The sequence below is a fragment of the Phoca vitulina genome, unplaced genomic scaffold, assembly GCF_004348235.1.
Source record: "Phoca vitulina isolate PV1807 unplaced genomic scaffold, GSC_HSeal_1.0 scaffold9, whole genome shotgun sequence".
NCBI lineage: Eukaryota > Metazoa > Chordata > Mammalia > Carnivora > Phocidae > Phoca > Phoca vitulina.
The window spans coordinates 62,069,811-62,089,537 of NW_022589712.1; the positions used below are offsets into that span (position 1 = coordinate 62,069,811).

At 38.3% G+C, this 19,727-nt stretch overlaps 1 protein-coding gene and 1 non-coding gene across 14 annotated transcripts in view; one reads left to right on the forward strand and one right to left on the reverse strand.

The window, feature by feature from the left end:
- KLHL32 (kelch like family member 32) overlaps nucleotides 1-19,727 on the reverse strand; it is a 261,971-nt gene that overhangs the window by 64,580 nt on the left and 177,664 nt on the right. For 6 of the 13 annotated variants that reach the window (XR_004300015.1, XM_032408205.1, XM_032408204.1 and 3 more), the window contains one exon: nucleotides 8,476-9,202. Coding sequence is in view for 11 of the 13 variants with exons in the window: in XM_032408205.1 (XP_032264096.1) it covers nucleotides 8,476-9,202 (727 nt within the window). In the remaining 2 variants the exon portion in view is untranslated. Of the gene's footprint in view, nucleotides 1-3,628; nucleotides 3,762-8,475; nucleotides 9,203-10,857; nucleotides 11,038-19,727 lie in introns of those variants that run through there. The other 7 variants (XM_032408207.1, XM_032408206.1, XM_032408213.1 and 4 more) reach the window with 7 other exon arrangements.
- LOC116634841 lies at nucleotides 16,959-17,075 on the forward strand. Its single transcript, XR_004300062.1, has one exon. It is a non-coding gene; the product is annotated as a U5 spliceosomal RNA (small nuclear RNA).

The window sequence follows — 19,727 nt, forward strand, 5'->3', positions numbered from 1 at the left end:
CAACAGACAAGATCAGTGGAACCAAGAGATGGTTCCTCTAAAAGATAAACAAAACTGATAAACCTTTAGACTGACTCATCAAGAAGAGAAGAGGACTCAAAGAAATAAAATCAGAAATGAAGATGGAGAAGTAACAACAAACATCACCAAAATATAAGAATTGAATAATTATGAAAAATTTTAAGATTTTATATATTTATATATAAATATATATTTATATATTTGAGACAGGGAGAGAGATAGCGTGAGTGGGGGATAGTGGCAGGAGGTAGGAAGAGGAAGAGGGAAAGAATCCCAAGCAGACCCTGTGTTGAGCATGGAGCCTAACGCAGGGCTCAATCTCAAAACCCTGAGATCATGACCTGAGCCAAAACCAAGAGTTGGAAGTTTAACCAACTGAGCCACCCAGGCACCCCATCTATGAGAAATTTTATGTCCACAAACTGAACAAACTAGAAAAAAACTGATAAATTCCTAGAAACATATAATCTTCCAAAACTGAATCCAGGAAGAAATGGAAAATCCAAGCAGACAAATTATTAGTAACGAGATTGAACTGGTTATCAAAAACTCCCAACAAACAAAAGTCTAGGACCAGACAGCTTCACAGGTGAATTCTACCAAACATTTAAAGAAGAGTTAATACCTATTCTTCTCAAACTATTCCAAAAAATAGAAGAGGAAGGGAAGCTTCCAAATTCATTCTGTGAGGCTAGCATCACCCAAAACCAGATGAAAACACTACAAAAAAAGAAAACTACAGGCCAATATCCCTGATGAACATAGATGTAAAATTCCTCAACAAAAGATGAGCAAACTAAATCTAACAATACACTGGGATCATTCACCATAATCAAGTGGGATTTATTCCTGGGATGACAGTTCAATATCCACAAATCAATCAACATGATACATCACATTAACAAAACAAAAAATAAAAACTGTATGATCAGGACTTCTGAAGAAGATGGCAGAGCAGGAGGAACCTAAGCTCACCTTGTCTTGCAGATACAACTAGATAACAACCACCTCAGCATAAATAACACAAAATATGACCCTAAGATGGCAGAACAGACTCTCCACAACTAAATGTAGAGAAGAGGCTACATCAAAGAGGGTAAGAAGGGCAGAGGTGCAGTCAAGAGCTAAACGGACCTCTAGGACTGTCAGCAGCCCACAGAGGGGAAAGAAAAGACTCTCACACCAGGAAGCCTACACAGGGAAGATGAATCCCCATAGCATTTGTTTTTGAAAAGCAGAGGGGACAAAATTCACAATATCTTACAATCAGAGGGGTTTAAAACCTGGAACTTTAAAAAATCAGCAGGCTTGTGGGCTGGGAGGGTGAGAGGAACCTGATTCCCCACCTTTAAAGAGAAAGCACAACAAACAGTCCCACATAGATACAGCACAGAAGCAGCAGTTTGAAAAACACCTGGGGCATACAGGAGGGTAATTTGTTTATTAATCTCAGAGTGCATGCTGGAGGGACAGGGATCACTGAGATTTTTCCAGGAAGAAAATAGCTGGTGGGCACCATTTCCCTCCCCCACCCCAGCCTAGATAAATGGACACGTGCTGGAACCAGCACAGCACCTAACTTGCTAAAAGCACCCACCCCATGTTGTCTTGCAGACACACCCCCACCAGCCAGGCCTCAGCTCCAGATCCCCTCCCACAGCAGAACCACACAAACCTTGCGAACACCACTTGACCTGCCCCTGAATGTGTCTCTGGGTCGATCTCCTCCATCCCTGCCTGCCTTGGCGGAGGCAGCTGCAAGTCCCCTCTCACCAACACAAACCTTTTTTTTTTTTTTTTTTTTTTAAAGATTTTTTATTTATTTATCTGAGAGAGAGAATGGGAGACCGAGAGCATGAGAGGGGGAGGATCAGAGGGAGAAGCAGACTCCCCGCTGAGCAGGGAGTCCGATGCGGGACTCGATCCCGGGACTCCAGGATCATGACCTGAGCCGAAGGCAGTTGCTTAACCAACTGAGCCACCCAGGCGCCCCTCACCAACACAAATCTTGCTGGCACCACACACCCCATCCCCACATTCTCCTGCAGTTCAGTGATACTACATCTCTGGCAAATACCTGGTCTGACTCAACTTAATCCAAAGGCGGCCCCACCCTGGCTCACTAACAACACAAGGACCAAGCCCTGACCACAATAGGCAAAGAGAGCCATTGCAGATGACTGGACGAAAGGCAAATGCAGCTGAACCACAAGAGCAGGGTATACACAACACACATTCAAGACACCCCTGACGTGCCAGGTTCTGGTGAAGAGCAGACATTGCACTGCAGGGCACTATAGGACATGTTCTTCATAAGGCCACTACTTTCAAGAGCAGCAGATGTAGCTGACTTTTCTCACACATAGAAACAGACACAAGAGTTACACAAAATGAGGAGACAGGAGAATATGTACAAAAAGAAAGAACAGGACAAAATCACAGCAAAAGACATAAACAAAACAGAGATAAGTAATATGCCTGAGAGAATTTAAAGTAATGGTCCTAAAAATACTCACTTGACTAGAGAAAACAGAAGAGGAGCTCAGTGAGACCCTTAACAAAGAGATAGGAAACAATAAAAAGAACCCATCAGAGATAAAGGACTTGATAACTGAAATTAAATGTATACTAGATGGAATAAATAGTACACTAGAGGAAGCAGAAGAACAGATCAGTGACCTAAAGGACTGAATAATGGAAAGCAATCAAGCTGAACAGGAGAGAAAAAAATAATAATAAATGAAAATAAACTTAGGCAACTAAGATACCATCAAGCATAATAACATTCATATTATAGGGATCCCAGAAGGAGAAGAGGGAGAAAAGGGGGCAGAGAATTTATTTGAAGAAATATTAGCTGAAAACTTCCTGAATCTGGGGAAGAAAAGAGAAATCCAGATCCAGGAGCCACAGAGAGGCCCCAACAAATTCAACCCAAGGAGGTACACACCAAGACACATAGTAATTAAAATGGCAGAAAGTAGTAATAAACAGAGAATTTTAAAAGCAGCAAGAGAAAAGAAAATGGTTACATACAAGGGAAACCCCACAGGGCTATCAGCTGATTTTTCAGCACAAACTTTGCAGGTCAGAAGGGAGTGAGTGGCATGATATATTCAGAGTGCTGAAGGGAAAAAACCCTGAAGGCAAGAATATTCTGTCCAGTAAGGCTATCATTCAGAATAGAAAGAGATAGAAAGAGTTTCCCAGACAAACAAAAGTTAAAGGAACTCATGACTACTAAACCAGCCCTACAAGAAATGTGAAAGAGGACTTTTTGAGGGGAAAGGAAAGAGCATAAGTAAGAGTAAGAAAAGCAGGAAACACAAAAGCAGTAAAATTAAGTATATCTATAAAAATCAGTCAAGGAGGGGGTGCCTGGGTGGCTCAGTCAGTTAAGCCTCCGACTCTTGATTTCAGCTCAGGTCATGATCTCAGGGTCCTATCAGGGTCCCCACTCAGCAGGGAGTCTGTTTGTCTCCCTCTCCCTCTGCCCCTCCCATCCCACTTGCACACACACACTCTCTCTTTCAAATAAGTAAATAAATCTTTTTAAAAAATCAGTCAAGATGGGGCGCCTGGGTGGTAGAGTTGGTTAATTGTCTGACTCTTGGTTTTGGCTCAGGTCCGATCTTAGGGTCCTGAGATCAAGCCCTGGATCAGGCTCCCGGCTTGAGATGGAGTCTGCTTCACATTCTCTCTCCGTCTGCCCCTCCTGCTTGTGTTCTCTGTCTCTCTCTCTAAAATAAATAAATAAATCTTTTTAAAAAATCAGTCAAGGGATTCACAGAATAAAAGGATGTGAAGTATGACACCATATACATACTTAAAACGTGGAGGGGGCGGTAAAAAAATACATTCAAACTTAAGTGACCATCAACTTAATATAGACTGCTGTATGCATAAGATGTTATATATGTACCTAATAGTAACCGCAAATCAAAAACCAGTAAGAGTTATGAAAAAAACAAAGAGAAAGGAATCCAAGTATATCACTAAAGAAAGTCAATGAACCATGAGAGAAGAGAGCAAGAAAAGATAGGAATAGAGAAGAACTATAAGCACAACCATAAAACAAGTCACAAAATGTCAGTAAGTACATGCCTATCAATTATTACTTTGAATGTAAATGCACTAAACACTCTAATCAAAAGACACAGGGTGACAGAATGGATAAAAAAGCAAGACCCATCAATATGCAGCCTACAAAAGATTCATTTAAGACTTAAAGACACATGCAGATGGAAAGTAAAGGGATGGAAAAGCATTTATCATGCAAATGGAAGTAAAAAAGAAAGCCAGGGTAGCAATACTTATATCAAACAAAACAGACTTTCAAAAAAGACTGTATGTAATAAGAGACAAAGAAGGACACTATATAATCATAAAGGGAACAATTCAATAAGAAGATATAACAATCGTAAATATTTATGCACCCTACAGGGGAGCACCTAAATACATAAAGCAGCTAATAACAAACATAAGGGAAGTAATCAATAGTAATACAAAATAGTAGGGGACTTTGTAGTAATACAAAATAGGAAGCCCCACACTTACATCAATGGATAGATCATTCAAACATAAAATCAACAAGGAACAGTGGCTTTGAATGACACATTGGACCAGATGGATCCAACAGATACATTCAGAACATTCCACCATGAAACAGCAGAATACACATTCTTTTCTATTGCACATGGAACATCCTCTACAATAGATCACACATTAGGCCACAAAAAAAGTATCAACAAATTCAAAAAGACAAGTCATACCACACATCTTTTCTGATCCCAACACTATGAAACTAGAAATCAATCATGAGAAAAAAACCTGGAAAGAACACAAATACATGGAGGTTAAATAACATGATGCTAAACAATGAATGGGTCACCTAAGGCATCAAAGAGGAAATCCAAAAATACTTGGAGATAAATGAAAATTGTAACACAATGGTCCAAAATCTTTGGGATATAGCAAAAGCTGTTCTAAGAGGGACATTTATAGTAACACAGACCTACCTCAAGAAGCAAGGAAAATCTCAAATAAGCAACCTAACCTTATACCTAAAGGAGCTAGAAAAAGATGACTAAAAAATTAAATAAATAAATAAACAAACAAATAAATAAATAAATAAAAAACCAGTAGAAACAAGGAAATAACACAGACTAGAGCAGAAATAAATGAAACAGGAACTAAAACAAAACAAAAAAGAGCAAAAAACTCCACAATAGAACAGATCAATGAAACCAGGAGCTGGTTCTTTGTAATGATTAAACCTTTAGCCAGACTCATCAAAAAGAAAAAAAAAGAGAGAGAGGACTCAAATCCAAAAATGAAAGAGGAAAAGTAACAACCAACAGTACAGAAATACAAAGGATTATAAGAGAATATTATGAAAAATTATATGCCAACAAATTGGACAACCTAGAAGAACTGGATAAATTCCTAGAATCATATAACTTCCCAAAACTGAATCAGGAAGAAATAGAATATTTGAACAGATGGATTACTAGCAGTGAAATTAAATCAGTAATCTGAAAACTCCCAAAAACAAAAGTCCAGACCAGACAGCTTCACAGGTGAATTCTACCAAACATTTAAAGAAGAGTTAATACCCATTCTTCTCAAACTATTCCAAAAAATAGAAGAGGAAGGGAAGCCTCCAAATTCATTCTATGAGGCCAGTGTTACCCTGATACCAAAACCAGATAAAGACACAGGGCAGTATCTCTGATGAAACACAGACGCAAAAATCCTCAACAAAAGATTAGCAAACCAAATCCAACAACACATTAAAAAAATAATTCACCACGATCAAGTGGGATTTATTCCTGGGATGCAAGAGTGGTTCAATATGCACAAATTTATCAACATGATACATCACATCAATAAGAGAAAGAATAAAAACCATACGATCATTTCAATAGATGCAGAAAAACCATTTAACAAAGTACATCATATTCATGATAAAAAACCCTAAACAAAGTAGGATTAGGTGGAACATACCTCAACATAGTAAAGGCCCATATATGACAAACCCACAGCTAACATCATACTTAAAGGGATAAAAAATGAGAGAGCTTTTCCTCTAAGATTAGGAACAAGACATGGATGTCCACTCTCTCACTACTTTTATTCAACGTAGTACTGGAAGTCCTGGCCGCAGCAACCAGACCAGGAAAAAAAAAAAATGAAAGGCATCCAAATTTGTAAGGAAAAAGTAATATTTTCACTGTTTGCAGATGAAATAATACTATATACAGAAAATCCTAAAGACTCAACCAAAAAAAACTACTAAAACTGACAAATGAATACAGTGAAGTTACAGAACACAAAATCAATATATGAAAATTTGTTGAATTTCTATACACTAATAAGTAGCAGAAAGAGAAATTAAGAAAACAATCCCATTTATAATTGTGCCAAAAAGAATAAAATACCTACAAATAATTTTTTTAATGTTTTATTTATTTATTCATGAGAGTCAGAGAGAGAGAGAGAGAGGCAGAGGCAGAGGGAGAAGCAGGCTCCCCGCTGAGCAGGGAGCCTGATGCGGGACTCGATCCCAGGACCCTGGGATCATGACCTGAGCCGAAGGCAGACACTTAACCGTCTGAGCCACCCAGGTGCCCTACCTACAAATAAATTTAACCAAGAAAGTGAAAGACCTGTACTCTAAAAATTATAAAACATTGATGAAGGAGGGTCACCTAGGTGGCTCAGTTGATTAAGCGCCTACCTTCAGCTCAGGTCATGATCTCAGGGTCCTGGGATCGAGCCCTGCATTGGGCTCCCTGCTCCATGGGAAGTCTGCTTCTCCCTTTCCCTCTGCAGCTCCTCCTGCTTGTGCTCTCTCTCTCTCTCTCTCAGATAAACAAATAAAATCCTTAAAAAAAAGTACAACTACCATACGATCTGGTAATTCCACTATGGGGTATTTATCCAGAATACAGAAACACTAATTTGAAAAGATTTATGCACCCCTATATTTATTGCAGTATTATGTCCAACAGCAAAATTATGGAAGCAGCCCAAGTGTCCACTGATATATGAATGGATAAAGAAGATATCCATAACAGAATATTACTCAGCCATAAAAAAAAGAATGAGGTCTTGCCATGTGTGACAACATAGATGGACCTAGAGGGTATTATGTTAAGTAAAATAAGTCAGAAAAAGACAAATACTATATAATTTCACTTATGGGTGGAGCCTAAAAAAACAAAACAAATGAACAAGCAAACAAAAAACACCAGAAAGAGAATCATAAATACAGAGAACACACTACACTGGTGCTTGCCAGTGGGGGGGTAGGTAGGGGGATGGGTGAAATACATGAAAGGGATTAAGACATAGAGACTTAAAAAAAAAAAAAAAAAGTGATTGTGTCTTCTAAGTACAAACATCTCAAAGTTACTCTTAGTATTTAAATTATCTGATTTTCCTATTTTTCTTTGTCCTTGACATGGAAATTCAACAAGTGCCATCTGGGTTACAAAATGAGTATCCTCCAACTGAGAGAAGATGGAACTTTCTTCCCCAATAGGCAACCTTTTCAAAGGACAGTTTAGGTCTTTTCAAGAATTGGATTGGAAAATATAGGTTGATAATGTGATGTTGATAACTTCTGCCTCAGAGACTTCTTCTGTACCAGTGAAAAGGTAGCCATGAGGGGTGTACAGCAGTGTGTGGTATGGATGAAACAAGACTGGCAATGAGTGGAATACTGCTGAAATTGGGTCATGGGTACACAGAGTTCATTATACTAGCCTCTTTTTTCATAATCAAAAGGCTTTAAAAAAACTGAAGAAAATGTAAACTAAAATAATAAGTACCCCCAAATAATCAGTAATAATGGGAGAGTAAGCAAGAATAAGGAATTTAGGTTGTCAGGTGTAACTACAATCCACAGATAATACAAGAACATTATTTTAGTCAATAACTTAAATCCCTTCCTTCCATGAACGGCATGGCTCCTACCTGGTATATATACCCATTGTTATACCCATCAAAATGGATTTCTTGGGTTTTTACTTTGCCTGCCCTGTCTTTGATGAAACATCTCCTAGTCAAGCAGCCCAGGATGATTTAAAAAAAAAAAAAAAAAAAGTGAAGAACCTGGATAAACCACAAGGTGTGTAAAACAATCCATGAGTATCAAAAACGGACAATCTAAACAATAGAAGGTTTGGTATAGAAAAAGGATGTGATGGGCCATTAATTTCCACCTTATACTTTAATCACTCAGAAAGTCACAGAAAGGTCAATTACTTCCAATTAACATTGCTCTCTATAGAGCTGGTGCCCAATAAATGAATGTTAATTAGCTAACATGGCATCCTTGGTTCAGTGGTTCAATTATACATGGCCATGACTACCAAAGCTCGACTTTTAAATTTACGCCACAGCGAAAGTGTTTTTTTGATAAATCCAACATTATGAGGCATGTTCTACCTGATATCCAAAGAAGACCATCAGCCACATATCCAGCATGACATGAAAGGGATCGGTCAAAGGACTGCACAAAAGTCCATTTGTTCTTCTTGGGGCAATATCGCTCAACTGTAGGCAGAACCTGGCGCAGTTCATTTCTACCCCCAACCGCATAGAGGTATTCATCCATGGCACCCAGCACAAAATGCTCCCGGCAGTTTTTCATGGGTGCTATCTCGGCCCAGGAATTACTACGGGGGTCATAGCGACAGGCAGTCCTCACGGCACACGTCCGGCCACTAGCATGCTCAACTTCTCCGCCCGCTACAAACAGAAAGTCCCCCATGACTGCCACACAATGGTGGCTCCTTCCCACGGGCATGGGAGCCAGCTCACTCCAGTTGGCAATGGCAGCTATGAGAGCATTCTCCTGGTCAACGGGATTGAAGTACCGAAGTTCCTTGACTTTACAGACCTCACGCTTTTTCCCGCCAATGATATACAGAGTGTCTGACTGGAACCGCGGTTTGGTCCTGCGAGTTTGCCAAACGGGCTGCGCATAGATGCTCTGGTGGTATTCCAGGGCCTCATTGACAAGAGCTGTTGCAGTTTCACTTGCCTGGACGAGGGGATGGGACAGGGCAACTGTATGCAGAGTATCCACGTCCATCAGGCCGAAGCGGATATACTGCAGGAGCTCATCCATGTACTGGTAATGGCAGTTGTGTTCCAACCACCTCACGGCTAGCTGAAACAGAGGGAGGGGGATGGGAGAATACAAAGGTAAGAAAGAGAGCCAAAGCAACGGTGTGCAGGCAGGTCACCTTGTATTCTTTCAGACACCTTATAATACAACTTTTTTTCTTACAAATAGTGTAACAGTAGAATATCTTGATACTCAGCTGAGGAATTTTTTTTTCCTGCATCCACAGAGACACAAACGAACTCAAGTATTGTTGTAGAGGTCAAGAGCAACGTTAAGCAACGCTGACAGAGACTTAAGGTAGCACTTGGAGTGAACAATAATCACTTTTCAAAGAATGAGAGTACTGTTGTGAAACAACCTGTTCCCTTGTTTCATGCCGGGGAGGCTTGGTACACCCCAGGAATATCAACGATGAGCAGTGTCGCCCCAGTACAAGCAACGCATGTCAACCCATGAGCCAAGGTGCTGTATCAATACAAGGAACGTAAGAAAATATGTGATCATCTGAGACCACGGGGTGTACTTGAGAGAGAATCAATATGACACTAGTAGAACGATTTAGAAAGAAAAAGGACTTTTTTCCCTGCCCCTCTGGTAGGCCTATCAGTCAGGAAGCAAGAGAAGAAAAAGAAAGATTGTAACCCATCAATTTTATTTTTATTTCCCAATTAGTTTTCATCTTGGAGACAGTTGTTGTTTGCACATGTAAGATGCTGGCAATTTGTTAGAGCCATTTTCACAGAAACAGGATACAGAGGAGATGATCTTCGTATTAGGGACACAATAGCAGGTTGTAATCTTAACCTTTTTGTTTAGGTTTAGACCTCTCTCAAGAAGGAAAGGAGAAAGAACTCTGGGCTAAAGACAAATAGAATTTCTAAAAACTAAAGCAGGAGCACAAAGTCATGAATAATAAAATTGTACAATGATTTAGAAAATACCATCAACAAAAAAACCATTCATGTTACGGCGCACATGATAGAGTTTAATTAATGTGACTTAATATTTAAGTTTGGTGCAAACCTTCCTACATACCAACATGAAGTATATCTAATATCTCCAGTCAACATATTCAATATAAATTATCCTTAGCAGCACCTATATTAAGCTAGATCTCCTAGACAATATAAATGTGGATGTGAAGGAACTAGCATGAAAAGGTAAAGTAATAATTAGAATACTAAATAATTGTGTTGTGTTTTATTTGTGACCAATGGAATTGGGGTTCTGAGCTCCCCTTTTCAGCTAATATAGATCATTAGGGGAAAAGTCTACAGAGGGAGGGAGAAGGCAATGTAGTGCTCTTGGACCATTACTCCTAGGCAAACATGAGCTGGGTTTTCATCTGGATAAAAAGGATCACAAAACTCTCTGAAGCACTAGATGATTTCATTTGAGTTTCATACAGAGTTTCTGTATTCATATGACAAATGGCTCCAAAAGGCAAGGCATATTTGGGGCTTTTCTTTTTAGCCTTCTGAATGAAGAGAATGTAGGAAATGAATTCACTTCCAATATATACTAAATTGCATCTCTTAATGAATTACGTAGTGAAGAGAAATGAAAAAAAAAAAAAAAATGCCAAGTAAGCCTACCATTGCCAAGGAGGCAGACACCATGGACAGCAGATGAGTGACACTCTCCAACTCTTTTTCTAGAAACTAGCATTTAAAAAAAAATTTAAATAGGATACCCACCTGATGAAAAAATGTTTCTGTGTATGGTCACCATGAGCAATAATCAAAGATATTGGAGAAGAAAAACGTCACTCATCAATCACCAGGTTTCTGCCAGAAGTAGAGTTCCCATAGGCAACATCCTGGTTTTTATCCACCCTAATTTTAGAAATTTCAAGGGATGGGGTTCCAATTATTTCCCTGGGGAGATAATTCAACAATTTAACAAATGATCTTCCATTCTTTGCCCACAGAGCTTTCAAAAGTTCCCAGGGATAAAGTCATCCCATTCAAGGTCATTTCTCATGCAGCAGGTAAAATTTTCTGAAACTTAAATCTTTGATATTGCTCATAATTTAATTGAGTAGTTCCAGCTGATATTGCTTTGTCCTGTAACAAATTTCTCAGCATCCTTACTTCCTAATATTTCTGCATCTTTCATATGGACACTACAGGAAACAGCATAAGAGAAACATCAGATAAATATCCACGTCTCCATAGCCTCTTCTTATAGCATAGTGCTGCCCATTTAATTATTTTTCTCTTTCCTCATAAATCAGTTCTTCCTATGTCATAATCAATCTTCTAGCCCATCTCTTAACACTCTCCAGTTTATTTTTGTTTTTCTGGCAAACAGTGGCACTTACTGCATGAAAAGCACACAGGCCACAACTAGGTTCTGCCTTTAAGAAAATCTCTAACAAATCAAACCGGCAATGGAACAGTGACCACTGTGATCTATCACTGATTAATTTCTGACTTTCTGTCTACTATTAGGCCTATGTCACATCTATCATGATGTTTTCCACGTTCAATTTCCCCAATACTATGCACTACAGAATGCTTTGTGCACACACATTTAGTTCATATTCTCTGGGATAATTTTTATCTTATTTCTTGCCAGTATTTCTAATTTCTTGCAGATTTCATGTAATTTGCACACTTTTTATCATTTTAAGTATTTTCAGACTATGCAAGTCATTCACAGTTGGGTTTATCTTCTCTCCAGATCCAAGGTAAATGTAATTTACAACTGTTCTGCCACCAACCTCAAAGCAATCTCAGCCAGAATTAGTGTGATTCATAGATTTAAATCCAGTGCTTCCCAAACCTAACGTGTGCACAAATTAACTGGGGTTTCTGGTCAAGATGCAGATTCTGATTCAATAAGTAGGGAGAGAAAGATAGGGAGTTTGCATTTCTAACAATCTAAAGATGATGCATATGCTGCTGGTCCATGGGCCACACTTTGAGTCAGAAGGTTCTAGACATATTCCTAATATTGAAATAGTAAATCGCTGTCTTATTAGAATAAAGTCTGTGGTTTCAAAACTAAGGCTTAAATCAAATGAAGTCTAAGTAGGATGCTGTAGTAAAAATATAGGACACTTAAGACTTAGTATTAAAGGTAAAACAGTATATTTCCTATATAGTAAGATACAGGTAAGATCTTACTATGGGTAAAACAGCATATTTTGAGACCTTGGTTCTATAAGGTCTATGAATCAACAGCTGGTTCCAATAGCATATCATGAGTCATATAAACACTCTGTGCAGTTCTGCTTTCACAATAATAAATAAATGTTAAAGAGTACAACGACATGGATGGAGCCAGAGAGTATTATGCTAAGTGAAATAAGTCAGTGAGAAAGACAAATACCATACTATTTCACTTGTAAGTGGAATTTCAGAAACAAAACAAAAGAGCAAAAGGGAAAAGAAAAGAGAGAGAGACAAACCAAGAAACAGACTCTTAACTATAGAGAACAAACTGATGGTTACCAGAGGGGAGGTGGGTAGGGGGATGGGGAAAATAGGTGATGGGGATTAAGGAGTGCACTTGTTGCAATGAACACCGGGTATTGTACGGAATTGTTGAATCACTACATTGTACACCTGAAACTAATATTACACTGTATGTTAGCTAACTGGAATTTCAATAAAAACTTGAAAAAAAGAGTTATTGTACTCTGTTTTTACTTTCATAAAAATGTAAAAGAGAAAACCACTGAAAGAATGGATAACTTCTATTTATCCAAAAAAATGAAAGAAATGGCAAAGACATTTCAAAACAACGAACTACCTCAAAATCACTTCTACACTGTGAACCCCACAAAGCCATGCTGAATTAAGGGCAAGGTGTAGAGGAAATCCTGGGGCCTATTTAAGGGGTTTAGAGAATATTGTAAGCAGAAGGCTGATTCATCACTGGGGCATCATGGAACCTAAAGACCACAGTTAGCTTTGTAGTGTATTTTGGTGCTTGTGTTTGGAAACAATTATTCTGGGAACTGGTGGTTTTTAATGACACTGCATTGAGAAAGTATAAGTCAGGGAAGGGTGAAATCCTATTCTTTTTTTATAAGATTTTATTTATTTATTTGAGAGAGAGAGAGCACAGAGGGGGGAGAGAGAGGGAGAAGCAGACTCCCCAGTGAGCAGGGAGCCTGATGTGGGGCTCGATCCCAGGACCCTGGGATCATGACCTGAGCCGAAGGCAGACACTTAACCAACTGAGCCACCCAGGCGCCCCTGAAATCCCACTCTATCTTACTTATCCTCGCATACTGCTATCCCCATCACTCTAAGCTCTAGCATATTTTAATTGGGAGAAAAATGGAGCAATTAGCAAAAGTCTTACCTCCCACTTTTTTGGTGACAAAGCCAGCAAGAGTGGAAAAGAAATTAAGGATTCCATTTGGGAAGACACACAAAGGGTACCATTGGGCAAGATGTTTCCGAAACCATCTGAAATACAAGGGACTATCATCTCTAAAGACTACAGGAGATCTCCCAAGCACCTTCCCTGACCCAATCTAGTTCATCTGACCCTGATGAAGAATCGTTCCTTCCTAAAAGGAGCATTTGCTACAGCTTATTCCAACTTCAATTCATCTCATCCTCAGATCCTTGATAAGAACAGTGGCTGCACATAGTAGGCTATAAATATTTGTTGCATAAAGGGAAAATTATTTCCAACTGTTCTTAGGCTATTTCTCATATTCCTCTTGAACAAACAGTATCAATTCCTTTATATATTTATCTACCTATCCCAGGTTTCGGTTTCCTGTTATCTCATCTTTGTGGCTTTCCTATAAAGTCCTTATAAGCTCTCAGAATGTCACATGGCAGCACATAGCATACTGAACTTATATATATAAGACCCTTGTTTTACTCTTTCACATGGTTGGTGTCAATCACCTCTACTTCAGATTCTTGGCAGTGCAATGAATATCATAGTCTTTTAAGCCTCAAATAAATAATAAAATAGGAGGGCAAGAAAAAACGTTATAGAGTCCATTTGTTTCAAGCTTCTCAATTTTATGAACAGAAATAAAATCTAGACAAGTTATCTCTCTTACCTCAAGCCATGCAACCAATTAGTAGAGAAGCTGGAACTAAAACCCCAGTTTTTCAGACTCTTAACTATAGAGAACAAATGGAGGGCTGCTGGAGGGGAGGTGGGCGGGGAAGATGGGTTAAATCAGTGATGGGGATTAAGGAGGGCACTTGTGATGAGCAGCGGGTATTGTATGTAAGTGATGAATCACTAAATTCTACGCTAGAAACTAATATTACACTGTATGTTAACTCCCTGGAATTTAAACAAAAACTTGAAACTCTAAATAAACAAATAATAAAAATAAACAAATAAATAAAAATTAAAGTTGAAGAAAAACTTTAAAAAACCCAGTTTTAAAATTATACAATGTGTTTTTCTATTGTACCACATCATTGTTATTTTCCCATCAGTAACTATTTTAAGACAGAATCCAGGCAAATATAATTAAGACCAAACATAACTTCTATATACTCTAAATTAGAAAAACAAAGTCTGTTTTTAAAGTATCTTTTGCTTGAAGATAGGTGGACAATATTTTGCAATAAGCCTGACTTATGGATTACTTCAACATAAAAAGCATATATTTAATGCTTCTTAAAAATGCTTTTAATGCTCTTAAAGAGTGTGTAATTAAAGAACAAGTATTTAGGGTAAAAGGCATCCTTTGAGGCTTGAATTATTGTTGTACTTTTTATGGGAATATATATTTAATTCTAGGTCATTCCTTGTTAACTAAACCTGGCTCAAGAGTATATAGAAGAGATAATCATTTCCCTTTAGTTTTCTCAGTGTATCCCAACTGATTATCATTCTATGGAGTAGAATATATGACATAGATATAATCCTAAATATCAGAGTATATAATCCAAAATTCTACAAATTTTGCTCTAATTCAATTAAAACATATAATTTACTCATGCATTTCAGAAATATATCAGTTATATGCACAAACATTACATTCCTAATATTGCAAATCCTGAAGTTGTGATCCAAATTCCTTTATTGCTCACGCTCAGACAGAAGCGGCTATTTTGAAATCGAAAATTCCTAATCCTTTGCAAGAAGCAGCTGTTTTTGAAGTCTTACCCTGCTTGTATATGTATGCCCATATGTATGTGTACTACTCAACATGACCCCCAAGTCATGTCAAAACAATAAGAAATCTTACACTCACAGATTTCCTGGAAAATATACGAATTCTAAAGTCATCCCAAATCCAAGAACACACATCAATGCACTCTTCCATACAAGTGCCTTTATGTCTTGCAAATGTATATAAAAGTGCCCTTTACAGAGGCAGTTTTCATCAGATGAGAGATCAAATCTTTTTAATCAACACTAACAAAAGATAAAACCTCTACCACATTGTCCAAAAGCAATAACTATTTCTTTGTCTTGATTCACAAATATTCTTTTTCACTGAAAAGGGATGTTCTTATCACAGCACTTACCAGCCAGAGCTAAGTAAGCAAGGACTGATATTTTTGCCCACAGCCTTATTCTGCCCTCTTGGGCAAGGGCAACTATAATCATTCTCCTATTTAAAATTTTGGTGCGGACAGCTTGGCTGAAGGGGTAAACTGAGCCCCCCCACACTTTTGCAGGAGCCCACACTGTGAAGGCACAAGCGTCTATATCCTTGCCAGTCCTGTCATCCCACTGAGATAAGCCAGGGCACCAGCCTCCCCTCAGTGCCCGAGAGGCCACAGAAATTCCATACTTCTGCAAATTCAGAAAGGGACAAAGGAAGGGCACAGGGGCAAATCAACAATCAACTGACATTCCTGAACCTCTGCCAAAGAGCCAGCAGGTTCAAGAGTGCTTGGTCAACAAGGGGTGGGAAGCCATGGAAGCATCTTTTAATACACTGAGTGACAATGCATGGACAGTGTTTCCTCTCTAAGCGGAGCATGGAGCAAGCTCTCCATCTTCCAATCCATGTCTTCACAGGGATGGTGCATTGACTACTATACATTACATTAAAGTACACTATTTATACATTATTTTATAATGCCCTAAATCCTAATAAACATTAAACATAAAACTTGAGCAAGATAACCTTTTAATATTATGTACCATTTCTTTAGATCATAGGTGTGGACAGTTTCCCCAGTCTGAGTGAGCAGGTGTTGAGACTTAGCATGTTAAACTACATAGAAGCTCACTTCATTAACATGAGTCATGCGAAGTCCAAACAGTGACATATTAAACCAGAATAATGACTGCCAGAGAGAGGAAAGTTCATGTTAATAAATAAGTGCACCAAATTTTGTGGCCCTATTCTCTTCTTTGAGACCAAATGAAAAATTTCTGTTTGAAAAGACAACATTCCCATAAAATCCTAAAGCACCAGCAACTAGGGACATGGGACCAGGGCATTTTTCTCTACCAGAACAATGAAAATGTTACCATGGAGGAATATTAAAAATTATAACAGTGCTCACTTGCGTGCTATAATTAAAACTGTGTCAACATTTTTCTTGTAAAACAGATTTTTCCAAGGGAGGTTGCACATTAACCATTATAGCTGACTACAGACTTATATAAGACACACAGGCTATTTTTTCCTCTAAGAAGTATATTTCAATAGAATCAAATCTGATGAGGCCCCAGGTTCATATATTGTCAGAAAAAATTCCTGGCATATTATAAAAAGAATATTCAGCTTAGTACATATGATAATAACACATATTCTTTCATTGTTCATTTAAACCTTTATGAAGTTGGAGACTAACAAATGCTCTTATTTTCATCTTCAGCATAAGACGTGTGCCTGGTAATACTCTGGTTTCTCTTCAAATTGTATAAATCTTTTGCCTTTTACTAAATATTACCATAAAGAGGAATAGTTATGAGTTTTTTTAGGGTTTTTAAAAATATATATGATGTATACAGCTTACTCTCAAATGGCTCATAAAAAGCTCTCGTGGTCTTTCTCTCCCCCATCCCACCCTCTCTCTCCCTCCTCTATCTTTCTGTCTTGATATGTGTGTGTGTAGACACACACACACACACACACACACACACACACACACACATATAAAGAGAGATACAGAGAACACATGATAAAGCAAATGAGGTAGTTTGTTTAAGAAATCGGCAAATCATATGGGTGTTCTTTGTACTATTCTTATTCTTGCAACTTTTCTTTAAGTTTGAAATTATTTGGAAATGAAAAATGGAGAAAACAGAAAAAAATTGTGCCTGATAATCATCTTTATATATATTTTTACAAAATACATATCACAGAGCATCAAAAGCAAGAGCCCTTGAGACCAAGGGTGTCTCCTTCCTATAGAGTAAAGCACATAGGAAGGGAGGAATCACAACAAAAGCCACCCTGAGGCCTGTCACATGTAAGTTCCAGGTATTTAGGACAGCAAATAAAAAGTGACCTGAGTGTCCTTTGGTTCAGTCTTAGAACACAAGAGTATTTGTCACAAGGATTTTATAAGGGTTGTATATCAAAATGAAGAGAAAAAAAACATTGGAAAAGAGATGAAGTTAGGATACTGTGATGTCCTTTCCACCTGTGAGAACTGGCCACTGGTTTGAGCTGATCTTTGAAAACGTAATAGAAAGAACAGGACAAGTATGTCTGACAATGGAACAGTCAATTGTCTTCTCATCTGGTAAATAAGTGAGTTGATGAGAGTCTCTTCTACCTGGAGGATATATATCACCTACAGATCCACCAACAGTAGTATTTGAAAACAGAATCCTCCAAACTTCCTATAGGTGGGAGAGGCAACCAAATTAGTCACTAGGTCTAGATTCCAAGCCCCAGATTTCCATAGCACACACAGTTTTTATAAATCTCTTCTTAGAAAAACAAAGTGATTTTTTTGGTCTATAATTCTATACTTCCAAAATATATGCATGAAGGTGAAAGTGTGTGCACCTAGGCCTACACGCAGACAATCAGGTTACATCACGGTCTTTTTCTCCCTGGAAACAACTTTGTTCAGAGCATATTATCTCACTTAATAGTTACTATCTCTTGTAAAAATAAAACAATCTCAGACAAAGAACACACATTTCAAATTTGTAAGACAACTGCTTCAAGGTACTATGTATTTAAAATCTCAGAATGAGGGGTGACTGGGTGACTCAGTCGGTGAAGCGTCTGCCTTGGGCTCAGGTCACGGTCCCAGGGTCCTGGGATCAAGCCCCACGTCAGGCTCCCCACTCAGCCAGGAGTCTGCTTCTCCCTCTCCCTCTGCCCCTCCCTCCCGCTCATGCTCTCTCCCTCTCTCTCTCTCTCTCAAACAAATAAATAAAATATATGTCAATGCAAATATTTTGCAAACTAGTCACATACATTTTTACCTGAGGACTGTCTTGAAATATACCATCCCCATATCTAGGGCAGGGAAATAGATGGGAGAAATATCCCACAGGGCAATAAAGATAACCAACATCACCTGTACCAATGATGCTGCAGGGAAAATGGAACCTACTCTTGGTCTCCTCAAATTTTAGCAAAATACAGGAACAATTAGAAATCATTTCTTATACTTGTCCTCCAGCGATCTGATCCTGGTCTCTGAGACAAAAAATAATACTCATTTCCCTAATCCTTGATGGCATCGGAGTATTTACTTGATGCTGGACTGATAACAATAAAATAAGTAAAATCTTAGTGTCTATATATTTATATATGACGTCCTTCTGAATATCAAAGGGACTTTGCATGTGGTCAGTGAGATATTAAGCTTATATTGTTAGAACAACACTGGAAAATGAAGGAAAGCCACCTTGGTCGACAGAATAAAACCTGCTATATCCCACTGGCAACAGGGACTAGGTGCCAGTTATTTCCCAGCTACTGTATGCAATGAGGATAGGTTATCAGGGTGAAGTCAGCTGAAATGGCCAGGGAAACATGATGCTTTCTTCTGCCACTAATTGGTATGTGCCCAGAGAGGTGAATGTGATCCAGTAAAACAGGAGGCTGGGCTTGATGTCAAAGACCTGTTTCTGCAACTTAACTTATTTGGGCATTTATGAAAAACACTAGCAATACTGAACCTCAGCTTCAGCATCCATAAAACAAGGATGATATTAGTTACATCAAAGGGGTCTCCAGCGGACTGAAAGAGATAACGTGACAGTGCTTGGCAAACTATGATATTTAGACCATATACAGAATTAATATGATGGCAAGGTGCCACCAAGAGATGGAGCTAATCCTCAATTCAATTATCCTTTTGAATTCATGATAAAGGCAGTCCATTCAGACTATTTTTATAGAACACAATATTGTGCAATATCGGTCCGAATTTCAAGAAATTTCTGTAATTGAGAAGAAATGTACTACACAGTATTAAATACTTCACATGTTGTAAAGTGAGAATAAAAGTATGACAGATAATCTGTTGCAGATTATGAACTAGCCTTTATGATGAGCCTATTTTCACAAAAATGGGCTCAGTAATTCTAACTCAGTAATTTAAGGCCTGTGGCTTTGTTAAATCCCAAGTCAGAGAAGAATGAATGAATGGAAGAAAAAAAAGGAAGGAAGGAAGGGAGGAAGGAGAAAGAAAAA